This window comes from Chinchilla lanigera, unplaced genomic scaffold (genome assembly GCF_000276665.1).
Source record: "Chinchilla lanigera isolate Chin_1 unplaced genomic scaffold, ChiLan1.0 scaffold00089, whole genome shotgun sequence".
In the NCBI taxonomy this organism is placed as follows: Eukaryota; Metazoa; Chordata; class Mammalia; order Rodentia; family Chinchillidae; genus Chinchilla; species Chinchilla lanigera.
In genome coordinates, this window is record NW_004955490.1 from 5169167 (window position 1) to 5188263 (window position 19097).

The window sequence follows — 19097 nt, forward strand, 5'->3', positions numbered from 1 at the left end:
TCCCCTTTCCCCCATTGCAATTTGCCTTTTCTTTTGCATCATTTTTTTCCAAGTTTACAATATCTATTGTCCACTTTGGATTCTAGTTTCTTGTTCAATTTTTCACACTAGTGAGACAATACAATGTTCTCACATATAGGTCTCATTTATTTCACTTATGAATATGGTCTCAAGTTTTGTCCATTTACCTATGAAAGTCTGCAGTTTACCCTTCTTTATGGCTTAGTTTTATATATATATCACATCTTTTCTATCCATTCCGCTATTGACAGGCATCCATGTTGTTTCTAAGATTTGGCTATTACAAATTGAGCTTCTATAAACATGAGTGCACATATATCGCTGTCGTATGATGTTTTTAATTATTCTGGGAAGATACCCAGAAGGGGAATAGCTGGTTTGAATGGGAGTTCTAATCCCAATTTCTGAAGGACTCTCCACACTGATTTTTACAGTGTTTGCAGCAGTCTACACTCCCACCAGCAGTGGAGAAGGGTTCCTTTTTCCCCACAGCCCTATCAACATTTGTTATTGATTGATTTTTGGATGATAGCCATTTTTTCTGGGGTGAGATGGAATCTCAGGGTTGTGTTAATTTGCATGTCTTAGATGACCAGTGATGTTGAACATTTTTTCATGTGTTTATTTGCCATTTGTATTTCTTCATATGAGAAGGGTGTATTTATCTCAGCTGCCCAGTTGTCCATCTTTTGATTGAGGCTGTTAATTTGGGCAAGTTTAATTTAAATTGACTTTTTCATATATTCTAGACAGTCCTCTGCTCAAGGAATAGTTGGTATTTTTTTTTCCATTCTGTAAGTTGTCCATCCCTTCACCCTGTTAGTTGTTTTCTTTGCTGAGCAGAATTTTTTTTGATTTGATATGATCCCATTCCTTTATGTTATTTCTTCTGCAATTGGAGTTCTGTTCAGAAAGGCCTATCCTACGCCCCTGTATTCAAGACTCTTACCTATTTTATCTTCTAACAGATTGTTTATGTTTTAGCATTAACACTTTTGATCCATTTAAATTTTAGTTTAGTACATGAAGAATGTTGTGGGTGTAAATTCAATCTTTTGCATATATATATATATTTTTTTCTTTTTTTTTCAATTGTGGTAGCACCATTTTTAAAAGAGGCTATCTTTCCTCCAGTGCATGTTTTCAAAGATTAGATGGCTACATAGGTCTGCGTTGTTTCTGTGTCTTTTATTCTCTTCTGTTGATCCATTTGTGCCATTGCCATGCTGTTTGAATCACTGTAGGTCTGTAATTTAACTTGCAGTCTGGGATTGTGATGCCTCTTGCTTTGCTCTTATTGATGAGGGTTGCTTGTACTATTCTGGGTCTCTTTTAGTTCTATTTGAATTTTAGGATTATTTTCTCTGGTTCTGTGAGGAATACTGTTGGCATTTTGATTGAGATTGCACTGAATCTGTATATTAGTTTTGGAAGTATGGTCCTTTTGACAATATTAGTTCTGTGTATAGAGGAATGGGTTATATTTTCATTTTCTGCTATCCTCTTTAATCTCCTTTTAAAAAGTACTCTAGTTTTCATTGTAGAAGTCTTTAATTTTGTTCATTAGATTAATTCATAAATATTTCATATTTTTGATGCTATTGTGTATTATACTGTTTTCTTGGGTTCTCAGTGAGTTCATTATTGGTATGCAAGGACATTATTGATTTTTGAGTATTGATTTTATAGCCTGGTACATTGCTAAATTTACTTATTAATTCTAGGAGTCTTTTACTGGAATTTTTTAGTCTTCTATGTAGAGGATCATGTCAGCTGTAAGTAATAAGTTGAATTTCACTCATTTCTGGTCAATCTTTATAATTTTCTTGCTTATATTCACTTTGGATTTGCATGTTTCTTGATTTTCTAAAGTGCTATCTCTGTGACTGTCTCTTGTGGCCACCTCCTAACCAGTCACTGTGGTAGGTAGCACCAGAAATCCTGAATTATAGTTGTTTTGTAGTTGTTTTATAGCTCAGTTTTAAATAATTCACCTCCTTTCAAAGTGACTCCAGGTTAGACTCTCTCAAATATGGCAGGTGCTGTACTGCATTTTTTCTTCAACTGTAGATGACCATCCACGAGTCACTTTCATAGCAAAACTCCACACTTTTTGCAGTATACAATAACTGTGGGCTTTTTTTTACAAGTTAGCACTATTAGCCTGGTCATGGTTTCTCCCTGAAGCTGCTGACTTGCCCCAGGCTTACCTTTAGTTAGTGAGAGAAGACAGGTCCCCCCCAGGATCCAAGGTTCCTCTCCTGATTTATTCATTCCTTACTCTGCATTGTGCTCCCTTTGCCCAGTTTTTCTATAGTTCTCAGGTTTCCTGTCAGTTCCTTCCTGATACCTAGTGATCAACTTATTTTTCTCTTCACTAAGTTGTCATCCAGTTGTCTCTATTCTAGGTTTAGTAGAAGCTATATTTTGCTAGTGATCTCTATTCTGCCATTTTTAAACTTGAATATATGCTCTCTTAAAAATATGTTCTCTTCAGCTGAGTGTGGCAGTGTAGGTCTGTAATCCTAGCATTTGGGAGGTTGAGGCAGGAAGATCACTATGAGTTTGAGGTCAGCCTGGGCTATGTAGTGAGTTAAGGCCAAGATAAACTATATTGCAAGACCTTGTCTCAGAAAAGTGTATGTTCTCTTTTGCATAAAATATAGTATACTTACGTACCAAATTTTTACATCTTATTATTTTCTTCAATTAATAATATATCTTTCTATAATAGTGCATAGAGAATTTACTCATTATTCTATACAATTACATATTATATTATTGTATTAATGAGCTATCACATATATCCAGATCTCAGAGGTTGACTTAATTTTTTGGCATTAAAGGCAATGCTGTGATGAATAACTCTATGTATGTGTTCCACACATATGCAAGTATATTTTTAGAATTATTTCTTGAAAGTAGGATTGTTCGGTCAAATATATGTTGTTTTAAATATATATTTATATATGTATATAGCCACCTATAATGCTTTATCAATTACTCACAACCTTGTGAAGAGAGCATATCACTCAAACTTTTGGATTTTTCTGAATGTAATAAAGAAAAATAGTACCACTGCACAGTTTTAATTTATGTTTCTCTTATGAATGAGGTTGATCGTATTTTCTTAAGTCTGACATTCATATATAGTTGCATTTCTATCAACTGCTTATATTGTATATTCTTTGTCCATTGTTATTGCTTTTAGTCTTGTTTTATCAACTTCTAGGAGCTGTTTATATATTAAGCACAAAGATAATTTTAATCTCAAATCAAAAATTTCTAAAGAGGTTCCAAACCAGAGTATTATAGCATCTTTTTAGCAGCAATCATCTTTTAAGTGAAATCATAAAAAATAATAAAAACATACCAATAAAACTAAACTATTCTGTTAAAGTGGACATGTGGAAGAGGTTACCTTTCTCACAACCCTAAGACACCTCTGAAGAATCGTAAAGCACAACTGAATATAGCTTGGAAATATTGAACCTCCATGGCTGGTTGGCCTGTGACTTCAGTTTCTAATATCCCTTTCAGCTAGGAGTATTTTCCCATGTCTAACCTGAATTTTTATTTGTTTGGCAATCTGTATCATTTGACCTCTTCCAATATGAATCTTTATGTGCTATTTAAATACATCACCATCTAACACTTTCTTGTGCCTGCTCTTCCAATAACAGCAGTATTCTCCTTGAAGTCGGGAAAAGGTCTTATTACTCTTTATAGTTTTAACCTTGCATAGTATCAGGTATTGTCAAGATATACTTAAGGACCCATTTTTTAAAATTTTATTTTAAAGAGGGAAAATAATCCCAAAAAACAAAGGCAAAAACAAAACAACAAATGACAATAAAAACAATAAAAATTTTCAAAACAAGGTAATAGAAAATTAAAGTTTGTTATATTACATATCATTATGTTCAAAGTAGTTACCCAGATTACCAGATATATGTATGCAAGATTGATCAAACAGTTAAGCATTAGCCATTCCTTAGTAGTACAATTATCTTAGCTATCTTATATAAATATATATATATATATATCTATATATACATATACATATTTCCTTTTTCTCCTTTCCCCCATCCCTGTTGTTCTTTCCTTTTTAAAAAGGATAAACATAACCATGAAACGGAGATTCAAAACAGGTTAGTTAAAGGCCTATTAATGCCAACTATAAAAGTGCTTGTTGAATGAAAACTAGAGAAAAATTGTCTTACCTCAGGTCTCAGTCATTTTCCTCATCACTGGGACACCATACCTGCCACCCGCAACCTAAAAGAAATTTATTTTGACTCATGTTTTGGATGTTTTAGTCTTTGCATGTTCAGCCAGATCCAGAAGGAAGCAGCACACTGGAAAGGTCTGAAGGGAGGAGAGCTGCTCATATCATGCCAGCTCTCATATCAGGAAGCAGAGACAGAGTGAAGGGAGGAGTGGAAGAGGAAGATATACATTTCCAGGGCATGCCCCCAGGGACTCATATTTTGGACCAGACCCTACCTTTCAACAGCAAGCCGCCTATACTTCTCTATAATCCAATCACCTTCCAAACCATGAGACATGAGGGGAGGCACTTTAGATCTAAATTCTAACAATTCATGTCTGCACAGCACTACACACATAAGTATAACCAAACACCCTTTAATTCATTGTTCAGTCATCCACAGAAACTAGGAAATCCTTCTAGTTTCTTCAAGTTCATACTTTTTTCTCTTCTTTCTTTCTAAAACAGTATGACCTGCCATTTATTTTGAAAACTGTTAAGGACTGGCCACCTTTTGGTTTTTTAAGATAAGTTTTTTCTAAACATTACAGCCATATAAGGTGGGTAGAGAGTGTATTCATTTTGAAGATAAAGAAACCAGCATACAAGGAGACTAAGTAGCCTTCCTGTGATCACAGTGCAAAAACATACCAAAAGTGAAGTCTTATTTGGTTCAAGCTACTGTAACAAAATGCCAAGAACTGGCTACCTTATACACTGCAAATTTATTTCTCATCGTTCTAGAGCCTGGAAAATCTATGATCAAGTTGCCAGCAGATTTAGTGTTTGATGAAGTTTTATTTCTGAATTCACAGATGACATCTTTCTGTACCCTCATCTGGTGGAAGGTTAAACAAGTTGTCTTAGGTTCTTATAAAAGCACTCATCCTAAGTGAGCAAAGACCTCAAATTCAAATCATTGCTCAAAGGCCTTACTTCCTAATGCCACCAACTTGGGAGTTAAAATTTGGACTTATGAATTCAGAACGTAGCATCTGGAACTCCAGAGACCAGACTCAATTCTTTTCTTTTCTATTATTATGATATACAGAGCTGAAAATGCCATGTCCAATCAGTACCCTATTCTAGGCATTGCTTGCCTAACCCTTTTGCCATTCTCTGCTGTCTGGTACCTCTGAGAAAAGATCCCTTTGGATTATATAGCTCTACTTATCTTCATATCCCTGCCTAACACTGCCCCTTTCCTGGTGTCCTGTAAATATGCTGGGACCATACCAGTAAAATGTCAGATAAGCAGAGAAACATTAGAATCCAGCTCAACCATCCAAAGGAAGGTAGAAATGGGAGTAACGGTAGCAACGCCAAACGGAGGGATAGTTTAGCATTGAACAGATGAACAGCAGATCCCTGGACTCTCTGGGAAGATTTGCATGTATCTCACAACATTGACAGCTGACTTGTCTCCTGATATACAAGCTGCTTTTCTCACTAGCCAAGAACTGCCCACTAAGAAAATGGAAACTTGAAGGTGGGGAGATTGGGTAAGACAGCAACAATCTTGAAGACTGAGATCTAAAGAGTGGAAAGAAGAGTAATGCCAGGAGGAGAAAGGATGATGCATCAAAGGAAGTGGGAATAGCACCGCAGACTTCTTGGTAAAAGTTGTCAGTTGCTTTGAAGGCCAAAAGAAAATTCCTTTGACAAAGTTATTCCTACCAAAATGTTAGTGGCAATGCATAGCCTTTAAGAAGACCTGTGATCACAAAACCTGGTTCCAAAAATAGGCAAGTATGGAATCCAAAGGAATGGCTCTCTAAGGGTGACATTTTAGGCATCAGTGAGAGAAAAGGTAGTGAGAGATTTTTAGGTAACAGTGTTTTTCATACACATATCAGAAATGGTAGTTCTGCCTACATAGAACACCAGCCCTCCTTGAGGAGAAGAAACTGCTTCTTTGCCACCACATCCGTTGCAGTATGGCTTCGTGTCAGCCTGCTTGCCACACAGTGTCCTTTCTCCATTCTGTTTTGTGGTGTTTTGTGGGAATTTGACTTTAAACAAGGAAGATGGGGAGGCCAAAAGCCATACAGCCTGGTCATTTTTATTGTAGTCTTCTAAGGGTTTCTGGGACAAGCTTGGCTTTAGACTGATTTTTTGCCAGTTTTCATCCAGGAACACTGAATGTGTTCCAAAGATAGTTGGTTAAAAGCCCAGCCACCTCAGAAAGTCTGGGAAAGGAGAGGATAGAGACTGAGGTGGCATCCTTGCTTTTGTGGTCAGGAAGTATGCAGTGTTGGCCTTTGAAAGATGCAGTGGGGAGATTTTGAGTTTCATACCCCATTCTTAGACAGAAAAACTAAACCCCAAAGAGGTAAAGTGGTTGTGTAAGGTTGCTGCCTGAATTAGCATTGTGACTCAGTGACCTTATCCCAAAATTGTAACACCCATTCTGTGAGAACAGCACAAGTTCAAAGTCAGAAAAACTTTCTGAGTTGACTGTCAGCAGCTGTGTGACATGGGTGAAGTCTTTTGGAGTGTTAGTTGCCCCATTTTCATAATCTTCCCCATGCAATATTTAGATTAAGAAAGAGAAGATCTTAAGATAATTTTATTGCATGAAACTAGTTGTAAGATTGACCATCCTTGCTTTTTATTGATTGTCATATCTTTGATTATTACCTTTGATTGTCATGTCTTCTTATCATCTATTGCTTTATTCCCCTTTTCTTTCCAGTAGTTTAGAGTTCATTGCCAGGTTGCTCAGAAGACTATTAGAAGGAAGATTCTCAAGGTCAGGCATCTGGTGGAAAACCTCACCCTGAAGTTGCCTTGTCATTGATCCCTTAGTAGACGGGCTAGTTCAAAAAAATCAATCCACATTTTGTGAGGCTAAATAATTCCACACATTTTTTGTATTCCAGAGATTTGCCAACTCCTGTAAGAGCCATGACAAATATTATTTTGTAGGTCATTGTATTTTTCCTTTACCACAAAATGCTCAGATTTGGAATAATGAGAGCCCAGGAGGCAAATAACTCTGCTTCTGTCCATTCTCTGATGAGTTTTGCTCATTTCTGCCGGCTGCAACTGTCTAGTTGTATGTATTCAAGGGCAAGAACAGGAACTATTAAGCCAGACAGATTATCAGTTGGTGTGAGTTAAACTCTTTCTTGGAGTGAAACATTCTTCCTTTTAGAGCAAATTTAAAGATCTTTTTAAACATGCTGTAAGAAGTGATTAAAAAGTATTTAACATTCAAGGAGTAATTTATTTCAAAATTAAAGGTAGAACAATTTATTTACCAATGTATAGAATTAAGTGGTTACTCAGATCATTGAAGCTGAAGAAAAATGCATTGTCTGTATTCTGCATATTTTAGATCACAATATTCCACATACACAACACAATTTTCATGTTGCATTGGTTTGTGTTTAGGTTTTAAATTCAATAATCCCTGCCTTCTTACAGATTTGAAGTTATTGGTATTCTTTTTGATTGTGGCTAGGAGGGAAGACTTTAGAATCAGTCAGGCATCAGTTCATATCCTAGTGTTGCCACTTACACGTTATGTGACTTTGGACAAGTTGATTAATTTCTTAGGCCTTAGTATCCTCATCTGCAAAATGGACATAATCCTGTCTACTACTGAACATTATTAGTAAGAGCCAATGAAATAATGCATGGGAAAGCACTGATACTGTCTATGGCATGTAAAGATCAATAAATGTTAGCTATTATTATTACTATTATTATTATATGTATCATAACTTTTATCATTTTTGCTACATCCTGAAAGTAATTTCATTCCATTTTTAAACATTTTTGTTGAGGTACAATTTATCCACATAAAATGGGTTCATATTCATTATAGTTTTAACTGATAGAAAGAATGATGTAAAACTCTAAGCTTCTCCCCAGTGAAACACACAACTTCCCTGATTTCTCTTACTAGACTATCGCAGGCACTTTCCAAGCTCTCCTTGTATCTATTGCTAATTCATTCATCAATTATTAGTTTAAATTTGGAAAATGTTCATTGTTACTTGGTGTGTATGTGTATGTGTTTGTGGATACACATGTAGCATGTACTTAAGGAAATCCAGTGAAAATATTTTTAGAGATCATTCAGTCAGAATCAACTCAGTGAGTGCCCTGACGTTTTGCTACATGGCAATCCTGTGCTATACTCTAGGGAATAAAGAGACATGTAAGATTCCTTGCTCTCAAAAAGTAATATATACACATACATATATAAGTTAACAGGTGAAATTTAGAGTCAGGAGACCAGATTTCAGTTCCTTTTTCATCATCCACTAACTTTGTGAGGTAGGATAAATAATTCAGTCTCAGTGACTTGTTTCTCTCAAATGAAAAATCAAGGTAAGAATCTACCCTATTCGATTCACAACATTGTTGTGAGGTTCCATTTTAATAACATATATGAAGGCTATTTGAACATGACTTGATAGGTTACTTTAATTCACAAATATGAATTTCAATTAAATATGAATTTCAATAATAGCAATTTCAACTATATTTAAATTTCAATTATATTTAAATTGTGTGCTTCAGATGTCAGAGGCTCTGGGAGGTGCACATTGATGGCTAAATTATTAGGGAACACTTTCTAGTGAGCTGAACCTTCATCAGATGGGATTTGAACAGATAAAGGAGTAGAGAGAGGAGCAGTCATGCAGTGCTTAACCAAAAGCAAAACTTCAGAGACTTAGGTGTGTTAGTTCACATCTGTAATCTATAAGTTTGAGGCCAGCTTTGGCAGCAGAGTAACCCCTGCCCCAAAACAAAACCAAACCAAACCTACAGAGACTGAAGCAAGCATAGAAGCATATGACAAATGATTTAAAAAGTTAGATAGCATAAAGTCCCTAGGATAGTTATAATAGACAGTTACTCTCCCCAAAAGGGCGCTAAGAAAGAACTAGAAATAGCATGGACTTCCTCCTATTAAGCAAGTTAATATCTTGCTAATCGAGGATTATTAGCTTCTTCAATGCATAGGCCTTGTCCTTGTTCTTTGATCTCTCCCTAAAGCTCATTACAGTACCTAGCACATAGTAGGTGCTCAGTAAATGTTCAACAAATGAAAGAATGGATGGATGGTGACGTCCACTACTGTTTTTGTCTGGCTACTTTAGCGTTATTTCCGTTCTTTAGCCACTGGAGCAAGAACTGACCTTTAACTCCCTCTATGTAGTACAGCTCCATCTGCTGTTGGGATTTATGAAGTTCTTTGCAGTGATGCCGGTACTTTGTGTGTTTTTTCCCCTCCATCCTGTTCCAGAAGACTCCTTACCCACAGTGAACAATAAAGTGACCAGCAAGTCTTGTGAGTACAATGGGACCACTTACCAACATGGAGAGCTATTCATGGCTGAAGGGCTTTTTCAGAACCGCCAACCCAATCAGTGCACCCAGTGCAGCTGCTCGGTAAGACGGCATCACAGTGCTCCTACTTTTCCCTGCCTGCCTGACAGAACTCTCTCTGTACTTGTGTTTTTCTTTGAGCTTACAAAACAAGATGTTTGAATAAAAGATGAATCATATTTAATCCCTAATTGTCCCTGCCAATCAAAACTTACTGTTTTTCTTCAACCTTGACCAATTCTGTTGAAGAGCTCAGAGCCAGCTGCACACCAGGCTTAAAGCTGGGGCAAAACCTTCTCAAATGGGCAAGGACAAGCTATTTCATATGATTTGTGCTCCTCTTAATCATAATTATACTACCTAAGTGCTCATTTTAAGGAGATTTAAAAAATAAGAAAAAAACATGAAAATGATACAGAATTTCAAAACAAGATGATAGGAAATTAACATTGGTTGTTATATTGCATATTGTTATCTTCAAAGTAGTTGCTCAGATTACCAGATATAAGCATGTAAAATTGGTTGAGAAAATTAAGCATTAACTATTCCTTACAATAAACCGACAGAAATTAGCAGTACAATTAGCTTAGCATTCATATGAAGTACTTATAATTATTTGAAGCCTTGGAAATGCCTTGGTGGAAAATTCACTGTATAATTCTAGGCTCCTACATCTAATTTACAAGAAAATGAATGTCTCTTGGTTATCATCGCTGAAGCATTCTATTAACCATTTAATTCCTGGTATCCTGCAGTGAGAAAATTTGTTGTTTGAGCACAGTGATTCTCATGCTGGTTAAAAGATCTTCATGTACTTCAGAAATAAAGTTTATCAGTTATGTCATTACCTAATGGTGTAATCTAGAGAGTATAATAGATAGAACTAAAACAATGGAGTAAGGTGCGTATTTAAAATGAAATACAAAGGAATAAAGTTAGATCCTGAAACAACTTTTCGGCTGTAAGGAACATTAAACAAGGGTTGACAAGAACAGTTGTAGAATTTCTTTCCCTGAGAAATGTGGTAAAAACTGTCTCATTAATTTGTATTTCTCTTGGTATTTCAGCGATTTAGGAAGAATTTCTGTTGGGCTGCTTTCCTGGTGACTTTTCAGGAAACCTTCTATCCCTAAAAGGATATATTTCTAAGAACTAAGAGGAAGGTTTAAAGAATAACACTTAAAAGCTAGAATTTTAGAAAGTGAGGATTATTGCAAAGACAATTGTATCCAGCAAACTGGATTATCTCCTTTGCCTTGTGCTGGGTAGAGATACTGGTTTTAGATTATCTTGTATAATTTTGTATTATCCCAAAGAAAGTCCATCTCTTTGGTTTGGAAAGGAAACTAGTAAGTGTCACAAATGGTAGCACAAATATCCTCATTTCCTAATACCTCCAACGTTTGGCTGGGCTGTGTTGAGGAATAAGGGATACAGTAAACAGAGAAGAGAAGATCAAAATTATTTGGTGGTTTGAAGGCCCATGGCAGCCCTCACAGAGTATTTTCTACCACCTTGGACCAGGATGCCTGACTAGGACTGTTAACTCTCTTAGTCTCCACAGTGGGAAATAGTAAGTAGAAAAAATAGTGCAAAATAAAACGTAGGAAGTACCTAGAACAAACTATGGGAGAACAGTGCCATATTCCAAGCCCCTTCTCTATCTTAGGTATTGAGCTGAACCTGGGACTTATCTTAGATCATTTTGATCTCAATTCTGTTTTTCTTTGGCAGGAAGGGAATGTATATTGTGGTCTCAAGACTTGCCCCAAATTAACCTGTGCCTTCCCAGTCTCTGTTCCAGATTCCTGCTGCCGGGTATGCAGAGGTAGGTTTTCCATATCCCAAGACCCTGGATGCTGCCATTCTGAACTTAGAAAAGAGGAAAATGTCTGTCCAGTCTCTTAAGGAAAGGGAATTTGCCATGGCAACCTTGGCTTTTAGAAGTGCTTTCATTCACAAAAGGAAAAAAAAAAAATCAAAGCATTGATTTCTAAGGACCACAACCTAAAAGAAACCGAGCTGGAGTGCAGTGTGGAAAGCTAGAGGAGTTATTCAGTATGAAAGTGATTGTCTGTCCTTCCTGAATCCTTTCTTGCTTGGCCCCTAAATTATTGTATCATAAAACACCAATCATTCCTTTCTATGCATGATCTTTAACGGACGAAGGGGGCTTGCACAGCATTAATGTGACAATTTTGAAGAATGAGCCAGGTAAATTTAGGTGTTTTTAAAAACCACAAGAAAATGATGAAAACTCAATAATAGCAAAATCAGAGGCATCATTTTCTCAAATTATATCCTAAATGGAATCATTGTATTCTCAACTCAGTCTTCTTCTTTAGATTCTATTTTTACATATAGTAGCACCATTTTCCCCCCCTAGGTTCCTGAGATCAAACCTAAACACCTTTGTCTTTTTTGCATTTTCTCAAATTAACAAATCTATCAGCAAGTTTCTGTAGCCCTCCCTTTCCCCACCCTCCTACTAGCAATATCTTAATATTATCTTCTTTTTATACCCAATCAGTATATTTATTGAACATCTACTGTATGCTCAACACTGTGTTTGAAGCTTGTTTTACATTGATAAATACAGTAGATGTACAAGACACCACTAGACCACATGATATCTTTATGTGAATCACCAAAAGTAACCCTTTAAGAGACTTTACTGCTTTTACCAGAAAACCCTTGTTAACGTACAGTAGTGCCTCAGTTCACGAATGCTTCTGCTTGCAAACAATTTGGTTTACAAACAAAAGTATTCAGCAAAACTTTGCTTCTGTTCCCAAACTCTGCATCAGGCAACAAGCAAACCAAGGCTATCTTGCCTACACGAACACAACCTGCACAACCATATATTGCACACTGAATGGCAAAAATACATTTTCTGTTCTTATGGAGCTGACATTCTACCAGAAAAGAGAAATAATAAACAAATAGTCTAACAAATATCTAAAAATGTGATATACAAAGGACTGAGATAGAAAATAAGAGTCATTTCAGTTTGAGTGGTCAAGAAAGCCTCTGAGGAGATGACCTTGAAACTCATATCTGAAGGATGAGAAGGAGCTGTCCATACCCTGAGCATGGTGGCATAAAATGCCATTCACACAAAGACCCTGAGCATGGTAGTGCATGCCTGTAATCCCAGCACTGGAGAGGCTGAGGCAAAAGCATTGCCATGAGTTCAAGGCCAGCCTGGACTACATACCAAAACCCTGTATAAAAAAATAAAAAATAAAAAAACAGAAAAGAGAAAAGAAAAAACATAGGGAAGAGCATTCTGGGCAGAAAGAAAAAGAAAGGCCTCAGACAGGGAAAAGCTTGGAAGACCAATGTGATTGGAATAAGGTGATTATGGCGGAAATTGTCAGGACGTGAGATGAGGCTGGGGAGATGAGTAGGTGTAAAACAATTCACGGTTTTGAAAAACATGGGAAAGAGTTTTGGATTTCACTTTTAGTGCACTGGGATACCAATGGAAATTCATGAGCAAGAGCATCATAGGAAACCAGGTGGAATGTGATACACTCCTGGAGACTAAAGCAGGAGGATCATAAGTTCAAGACCAGCATGAGCAACTTAATAGGACTGTGTCAGAAAATAAAATTTTGAAAGGGACTGGGAATATAGTTCAGTGGTAGAGTTCTTCCTTCACATGCATGAGCCTCTTGGTTCAATCCCCAACACTGGAACAAAAAGAAAGACTCAATCCAACTGACATACAAAATGATCTCACAGGCTATTGTGTCCACATTAAAATGGAGAAAAACAATGATGTAAGTGGAGAGAATAGGAAGGTTAGCTTCTTTCTAGCTGGATGACCTGACTCAACCTTGCTAGTAGTCTTAAAAGTGAGAATGATATTAGCATCTTCCTTCAAGATGACTGTGACATTTAAGTGAGGTAATACAGAAAAGGGCATAAGATGGTGTCTTGCATATAGTGAAGACTCTATAATAAAGCCTGGACAAATCTGAAATATATATGTAACATTTGCCATCAGCCCTGGGAGCATACGGGTAATGTCTTTATAGAATCCTACCCAGGTCTGGAGAAGGAAGTAATTCCAATGTGCAGCCAAGCTAGAGAACTGTTGAGTTACAGAAAAAAATACAGGACTTTTTTTCAAAGAGAATATTTAGCAGATTCCTATATATACTGCCATCTGAATCTTCCAGAAAGATAGCCTTCACCTTGCTATATCCCTGTTCAAAAGTCTATGCTGACACAAATCATACTTGCTAAATGCTAGTTCCTAATTCTGAGCACTTCACATGTATAAAATTTAACTTCATGGCAATCTTGTGAGATAAGTACCTTTAGTATCTCAACATAAATGAGGAAACTAATGTAGACAGAGTTTTAGAACCTTGTCCACACTAAGTCCAGAAACTAAGATTTCAGCCCTGGCAGCCTGGGTCCAGACTCCAGGCTCTGAACTATGGCATACTGTCACTGAAAAGTGTGGCTCTTGTTGCTTCTGGAATACATGTCAACCCCTGGCATTGACAGTGAAGACAATTCATCGTCTGCCCTCATTTCATCTCTGCAGGCTGATATTCTTCCATTCGTTCACTTCAGGTTTCTGCCATATTGTTCCTGTATTCTCTTTTATCTTTATACTTCTCTTTCTCGCTCCGTGTTTCTCAGACTTTAAAGTGCTTCAGTCTCTCCTAGAGAATGTGTTTAAATTCATGTCTCTGACCCATTCCTGCAGATATCTGATTCAGCAGTCTTGGAGTCTGATGCAAGAATCTGCATTTAAACAGACCATATTATTCATTTTGTTGCAGAATGGTGGAGTATGGACCACCACTTTGAGAAAATATTCCAAAGATCATGTAGCTCACTGAGTACAGTTTGAAATGATGGTTTTATATCCAAGTTTTGCACACCAAAACTCATTTGATTGAAATTCTGAAATCTGAATAAACTAATAGAGAAGTAAGAAGTTTCAATTTCTGACTGGTCAAGCAGTCTCATTTCAATCATATGGTAACCAAGTTTAGTGAATGAGTGGTAGCCATTTTTGGATAAGGAACTGGGAGGAAAAGGAGACAAAATGGCTGCCTGCCTGACAGCTGCACAGGTACAGTAAAGGTCAGAAGGGGGCAATAATGCTTCTTACTACAGAATTCTTTGCCTTCATTCTTGCATGTGAAAATCTTGCTAGTACTTCAGGACCTACTTCCAGTGTGGGCTCCTTAGATTCTAAGTCACCCTCAGGATACATATTGGTAAAAAAAAAAGCTGGAAGGCCTGTCTCTGCCTTCCCACTTCCATTTTAGTTTCTGTACTACTAAATCTTGCTCATCCTTCAAAGGCAGGCTTAAAATGCCATCTCCTCCTTGAAACACATTTAATCCTGTAAACTAGGAACAAATTTACCTTCTCTGCATGACCACACAGCATGTAACCTGTGATTCTCTGGTAGCATTATTACCTTTGTCTTTTATTATCTTTATTTATATCTTAACTCTAACAGTGTATAGATTTAAGACAGAAACTCTTTCTGGTACATCTTTATTTTCCCCCCATGCTAGGCATACAGTAAAGGTTCTGCATGTTAGAAAGATTACTAGAGAATGAGCCATGGCTTGAATTCGATACTATAACACTAAAATAGGATATGATTGTTTCGTTTTCCCTCCTGAGTTACTAACTGCTGTATGGTTTTTTTGTTGTTGTTGCTATAACAAAATACCCAAGGTTGGGTAATTTGTAAAGAAAAGATATTTGTTTACCTCACACCATTGGAGGCTAAAAATCTGAATGGCATGATACCAGTTCTGGTGAGGGCCCCACTGGCTGCATCCCCTCATGGCAGATTGCATCATGTTAGGAGCACATATAAAAGGAAAAGATTACCTCTTGGCTCGAAAGCAAGCCAACGAATGGGGAGGGATCAAGTTTGCTCTTTTTTAAGAACCTTTTCATGAGAACTACCAAGGTCCTGCAAAATTTCCTTTAATCCTTCCAATGGCAGTACCTACATTGGCCTCCCATGAAGTGCTGCCTTTTAAAGATTCCACAGCATGTCTTACTACTGCCATATTGAGGACTCAGCTTCTAACACATAAACCTTTGGAGGAAAGACTTATATTGAAGAATAATTAATAAAAGAAAGGAAAAGAAATTATGCAAACACATTCAAGAAGCAATATAGCAGGGTTGCCATCTCTCAGTGTTGTTACATCGGAAAACCTACTTCAGCACTCAGAACCTGGGTGTTCTTACTAGAAAATGGAGATTGTAATGTCTGCCACCTATAATGGTTGTAACAGTGCTAGAAGAAGGCCCATTACAGAGTTATTACTTAAGAAATGGTAATTATTAATCTGAAGTTAAGTAGAAATGAACTATCTCCTCTATCTCCAGTAGCTTTCTTTGCCTTTGTATTTATTCAATCCATGAACAGAACTCCATTTCTAGTCCTTTGTATGGTAACAGATTGTTGAACTATCTTCAGTGTTCTTGTCACAATTGAAATTTCTCTTATTGTGTCCTCAGAAGCAACAGATGAAAGCTGCTTCTTACTGATCATGTATTGTTCCTTTGTACGCTTGGCAATTCATTCAATTCTTTCTTTGCCATTTCTTCTCCAGTTTAAATATACCATTTTAAATCTTTGTTTATAAAGACTAACTCCTACACTTTTATAAAAATCAGGGTTTTTTCTGTGCCTCCAGTTTCTTTGTATCTCATAATTGTATATAAAGTGCTTGAAACTCCTTTCAATTTCTCATTTCTGCACCACCTGTTTTTTTCTCTTGAAATGATGTTTTTCTGAAGGTGTGCCTTAGATAAGCATATTACTCAATAGCAAGAGACCCAGACATTTTTCCCCAATTCTGGCCACCCTAACTGCAGGCCAACTCCTGAAAAGGAAATAACCTTTTGAGTGCCTATCTCGCAAACTTTCATATAAAGGATCTCGTTGAAAAAGCCTCTCTGCATTGTTACCAATTACTTATGTGTGCCTTTCTTCCTAAAACGTAATCATTACGTACTGCAATTATGTACTAATAAAAATTAAAAATGACAAAAAGAAAGAATTTGGAACTATGGAGCTAGAGAGTTCCTCGCTCTGAGAGCAATCCTTGCTTAAGATTGAATGTCAGCCCCAGCTGCAGTCGGTTAAACACGTCTGTGAGGTTGGGAGCGTCAAGAGAGTGTTGGGAGGCTATGTGTTACTGCCAGCACTTCAGCAAACTTCATCTGGACTGGAAGCACAGTGCAAACGGGTACTTGAACCTTAAGTAAACTTAAGAAAACTTTATCTGAAGAAAAAAATCTCCTTAAAGATTGTACTACTGCCACATTTTGAGCAGGCAGGTCTCAAACCCAAATCCACGCCCTGTTTCCCTCCATCGTTTATCTTTTCTGCTTTCTGTCTCCTGCCTGTCTTGTCAAGGCAACGGAGAAGGCAAGGTACTTGGACTGCAAACAAAGGAGAAGTATTTGGAGTAGACAGTTGATTGTACCGGAATCTCATTATATATTTGATAGATGGTGTATGTATGTAACACTTATTGTGTTGTAGGCAGTGATCTCAGCACGTATCCCCATCCTACAAATGAGGAAATAGAGGCAGAGAAATTACGTGTTTCCCCAAGTGATTTAGTAAATGGCAAAACTAAACTGAACCTAGTAACTCTAGCTCCAGAGTTCCAAATTTTCTCTCTTTGTGATTTTTAATTTTTATTAGTACATGTTTGCAGTACATAATGATTACATTCCCTATGGGGAACTGATGCATGCACATTACACACCTCAATCTTCTTTCATTTCTTCTTCTACCCCTCCCTCTATCTCTTGGTCCCCTTCTCTTTTGCAAAATATTATCTCAATTTCCTATTATGTATCTTTTATTTTGCTTTTTATTTATATTTTGAATTTCTCATATTAGGAAACCATACAATATTTAAGCTTATAAGTCTGACTTATTTCACTTATTACTATGGTCTTAAGATGTGTCCATTTTTCTACAGATTACTTAAGTGTATCCTTCTTTATCGCAGAGTAGTATCCCACTGAGTATAAACACCATATTTTTTATCTATTCTACTATTGATGGACATATAGGCCACTTCCCAGTGGCACAAGAAATAGCCCTAAGAATCAACAAATGGGATAATATCAAATTAAAAGATTTTCACAACAAAGGAAATAACCAACAAAATAAAGAGACAACCTACAGAATGGGAAAGAAAAATTGCTAGCTATTTCTTAGATAGAAGATTAATATCTACAATACAGAAAGAATTCAAAAAACTTAGATTACCAAAAATAAAAGACCCAGTCACAAAATGGGCAACTGAAATGAATAAACACTTCTCAAGAAGAAGTACAAGTGGCCAATAAATACATGAAAAACTGTACAACATTTCTGGCCACTAGAGAAATGCAAATTAAAACAACACTGAGATTCCATCTTTTTCCAGAAGAATGGCCATAATCAGGAAATCAAGCAATAACAAATGCTGACTATGCTGTACAGGTGAGAGAGGAAACTTTCACATTGTTGATGGGAATTTAACTAGCACAAACACTGTGGAAATCAGTGTAGAGATTCCTTAAAAATCTAAAAATAAAAATTTCATTTGAACCAGCTATACACCTTTTAGATATCTTCCCAAAAGAGTTAAAGACATCATATTACATTGATACATGCATACCTATGTTTATAGTGGATATCTGAATTCTTAACCCCCACAATATCTGTTGGGATCTATTCACAGGGGTCTGACGAGAGAGTAAAGTGAGAGCAGGGACATATGTAGCTGGTATACCATCAACATCGGTATAGACACCACTAATGCAGTAACTATACTGCCTGTTTTTCCCCATCAATGCCGCAACCTACCCATTATCAATCACAAGGATTACCTTCATCCCAGTCTTCTCTCTCCAGGCTTGAAGAATCACTAGTAATACTTTCTTTCATTAAGTAACCACAAAGTTGCCTAACCTGACATTGTAGAGGGATGTCAGCACATAAAAAAGGACAATGCTAAAGATATAATAGTGGACAAAAGCAGACATGGAACCTGCCCTCACAGTATTTTGGTGGAGAACAGAGACTTTTCACTTGTAATAAGAAGTTAACTAGTTAAATTGCAACTGTGCCACATGCCACAAAGGGGAGGTATTAGGCAGTCCAGTAATTAACGAGGGTGATCTTAGGCAGATAAAAAAGGACTCATAAGGCTCTTTCTCTGGTCTCAAATCACATGTTTCCCTTACTGTGAACTCCAGCATGAGTGAAGATGGGTTCAAAAGTTAGGGATATAACTGCTGCCTGTCCCACGTTTCCTGAATCCCCAACTGCTGATCCTGTCATGAAAGCAACAACCCTTCCATGCATCGAGAGTCTCTCTACTGTTTTTCTTGTGTTGTACATGCTGCATAGTACTGTAGCCTAGGAATTTTCTTCTTAAGGTATGACTAG

At 36.9% G+C, this 19097-nt stretch overlaps 1 protein-coding gene across 6 annotated transcripts in view; it reads left to right on the top strand.

The window, feature by feature from the left end:
- Chrdl1 (chordin-like 1) overlaps nucleotides 1–19097 on the top strand; it is a 110372-nt gene that overhangs the window by 60859 nt on the left and 30416 nt on the right. For 4 of the 6 annotated variants that reach the window (XM_005404653.2, XM_013504551.1, XM_013504552.1 and 1 more), the window contains 2 exons: nucleotides 9555–9700; nucleotides 11372–11465. In XM_005404653.2, the coding sequence (XP_005404710.1) occupies nucleotides 9555–9700; nucleotides 11372–11465 (240 nt within the window). The remainder of the gene's footprint in view (nucleotides 1–9554; nucleotides 9701–11371; nucleotides 11466–19097) is intronic. The other 2 variants (XM_005404652.2, XM_005404654.2) reach the window with 1 other exon arrangement.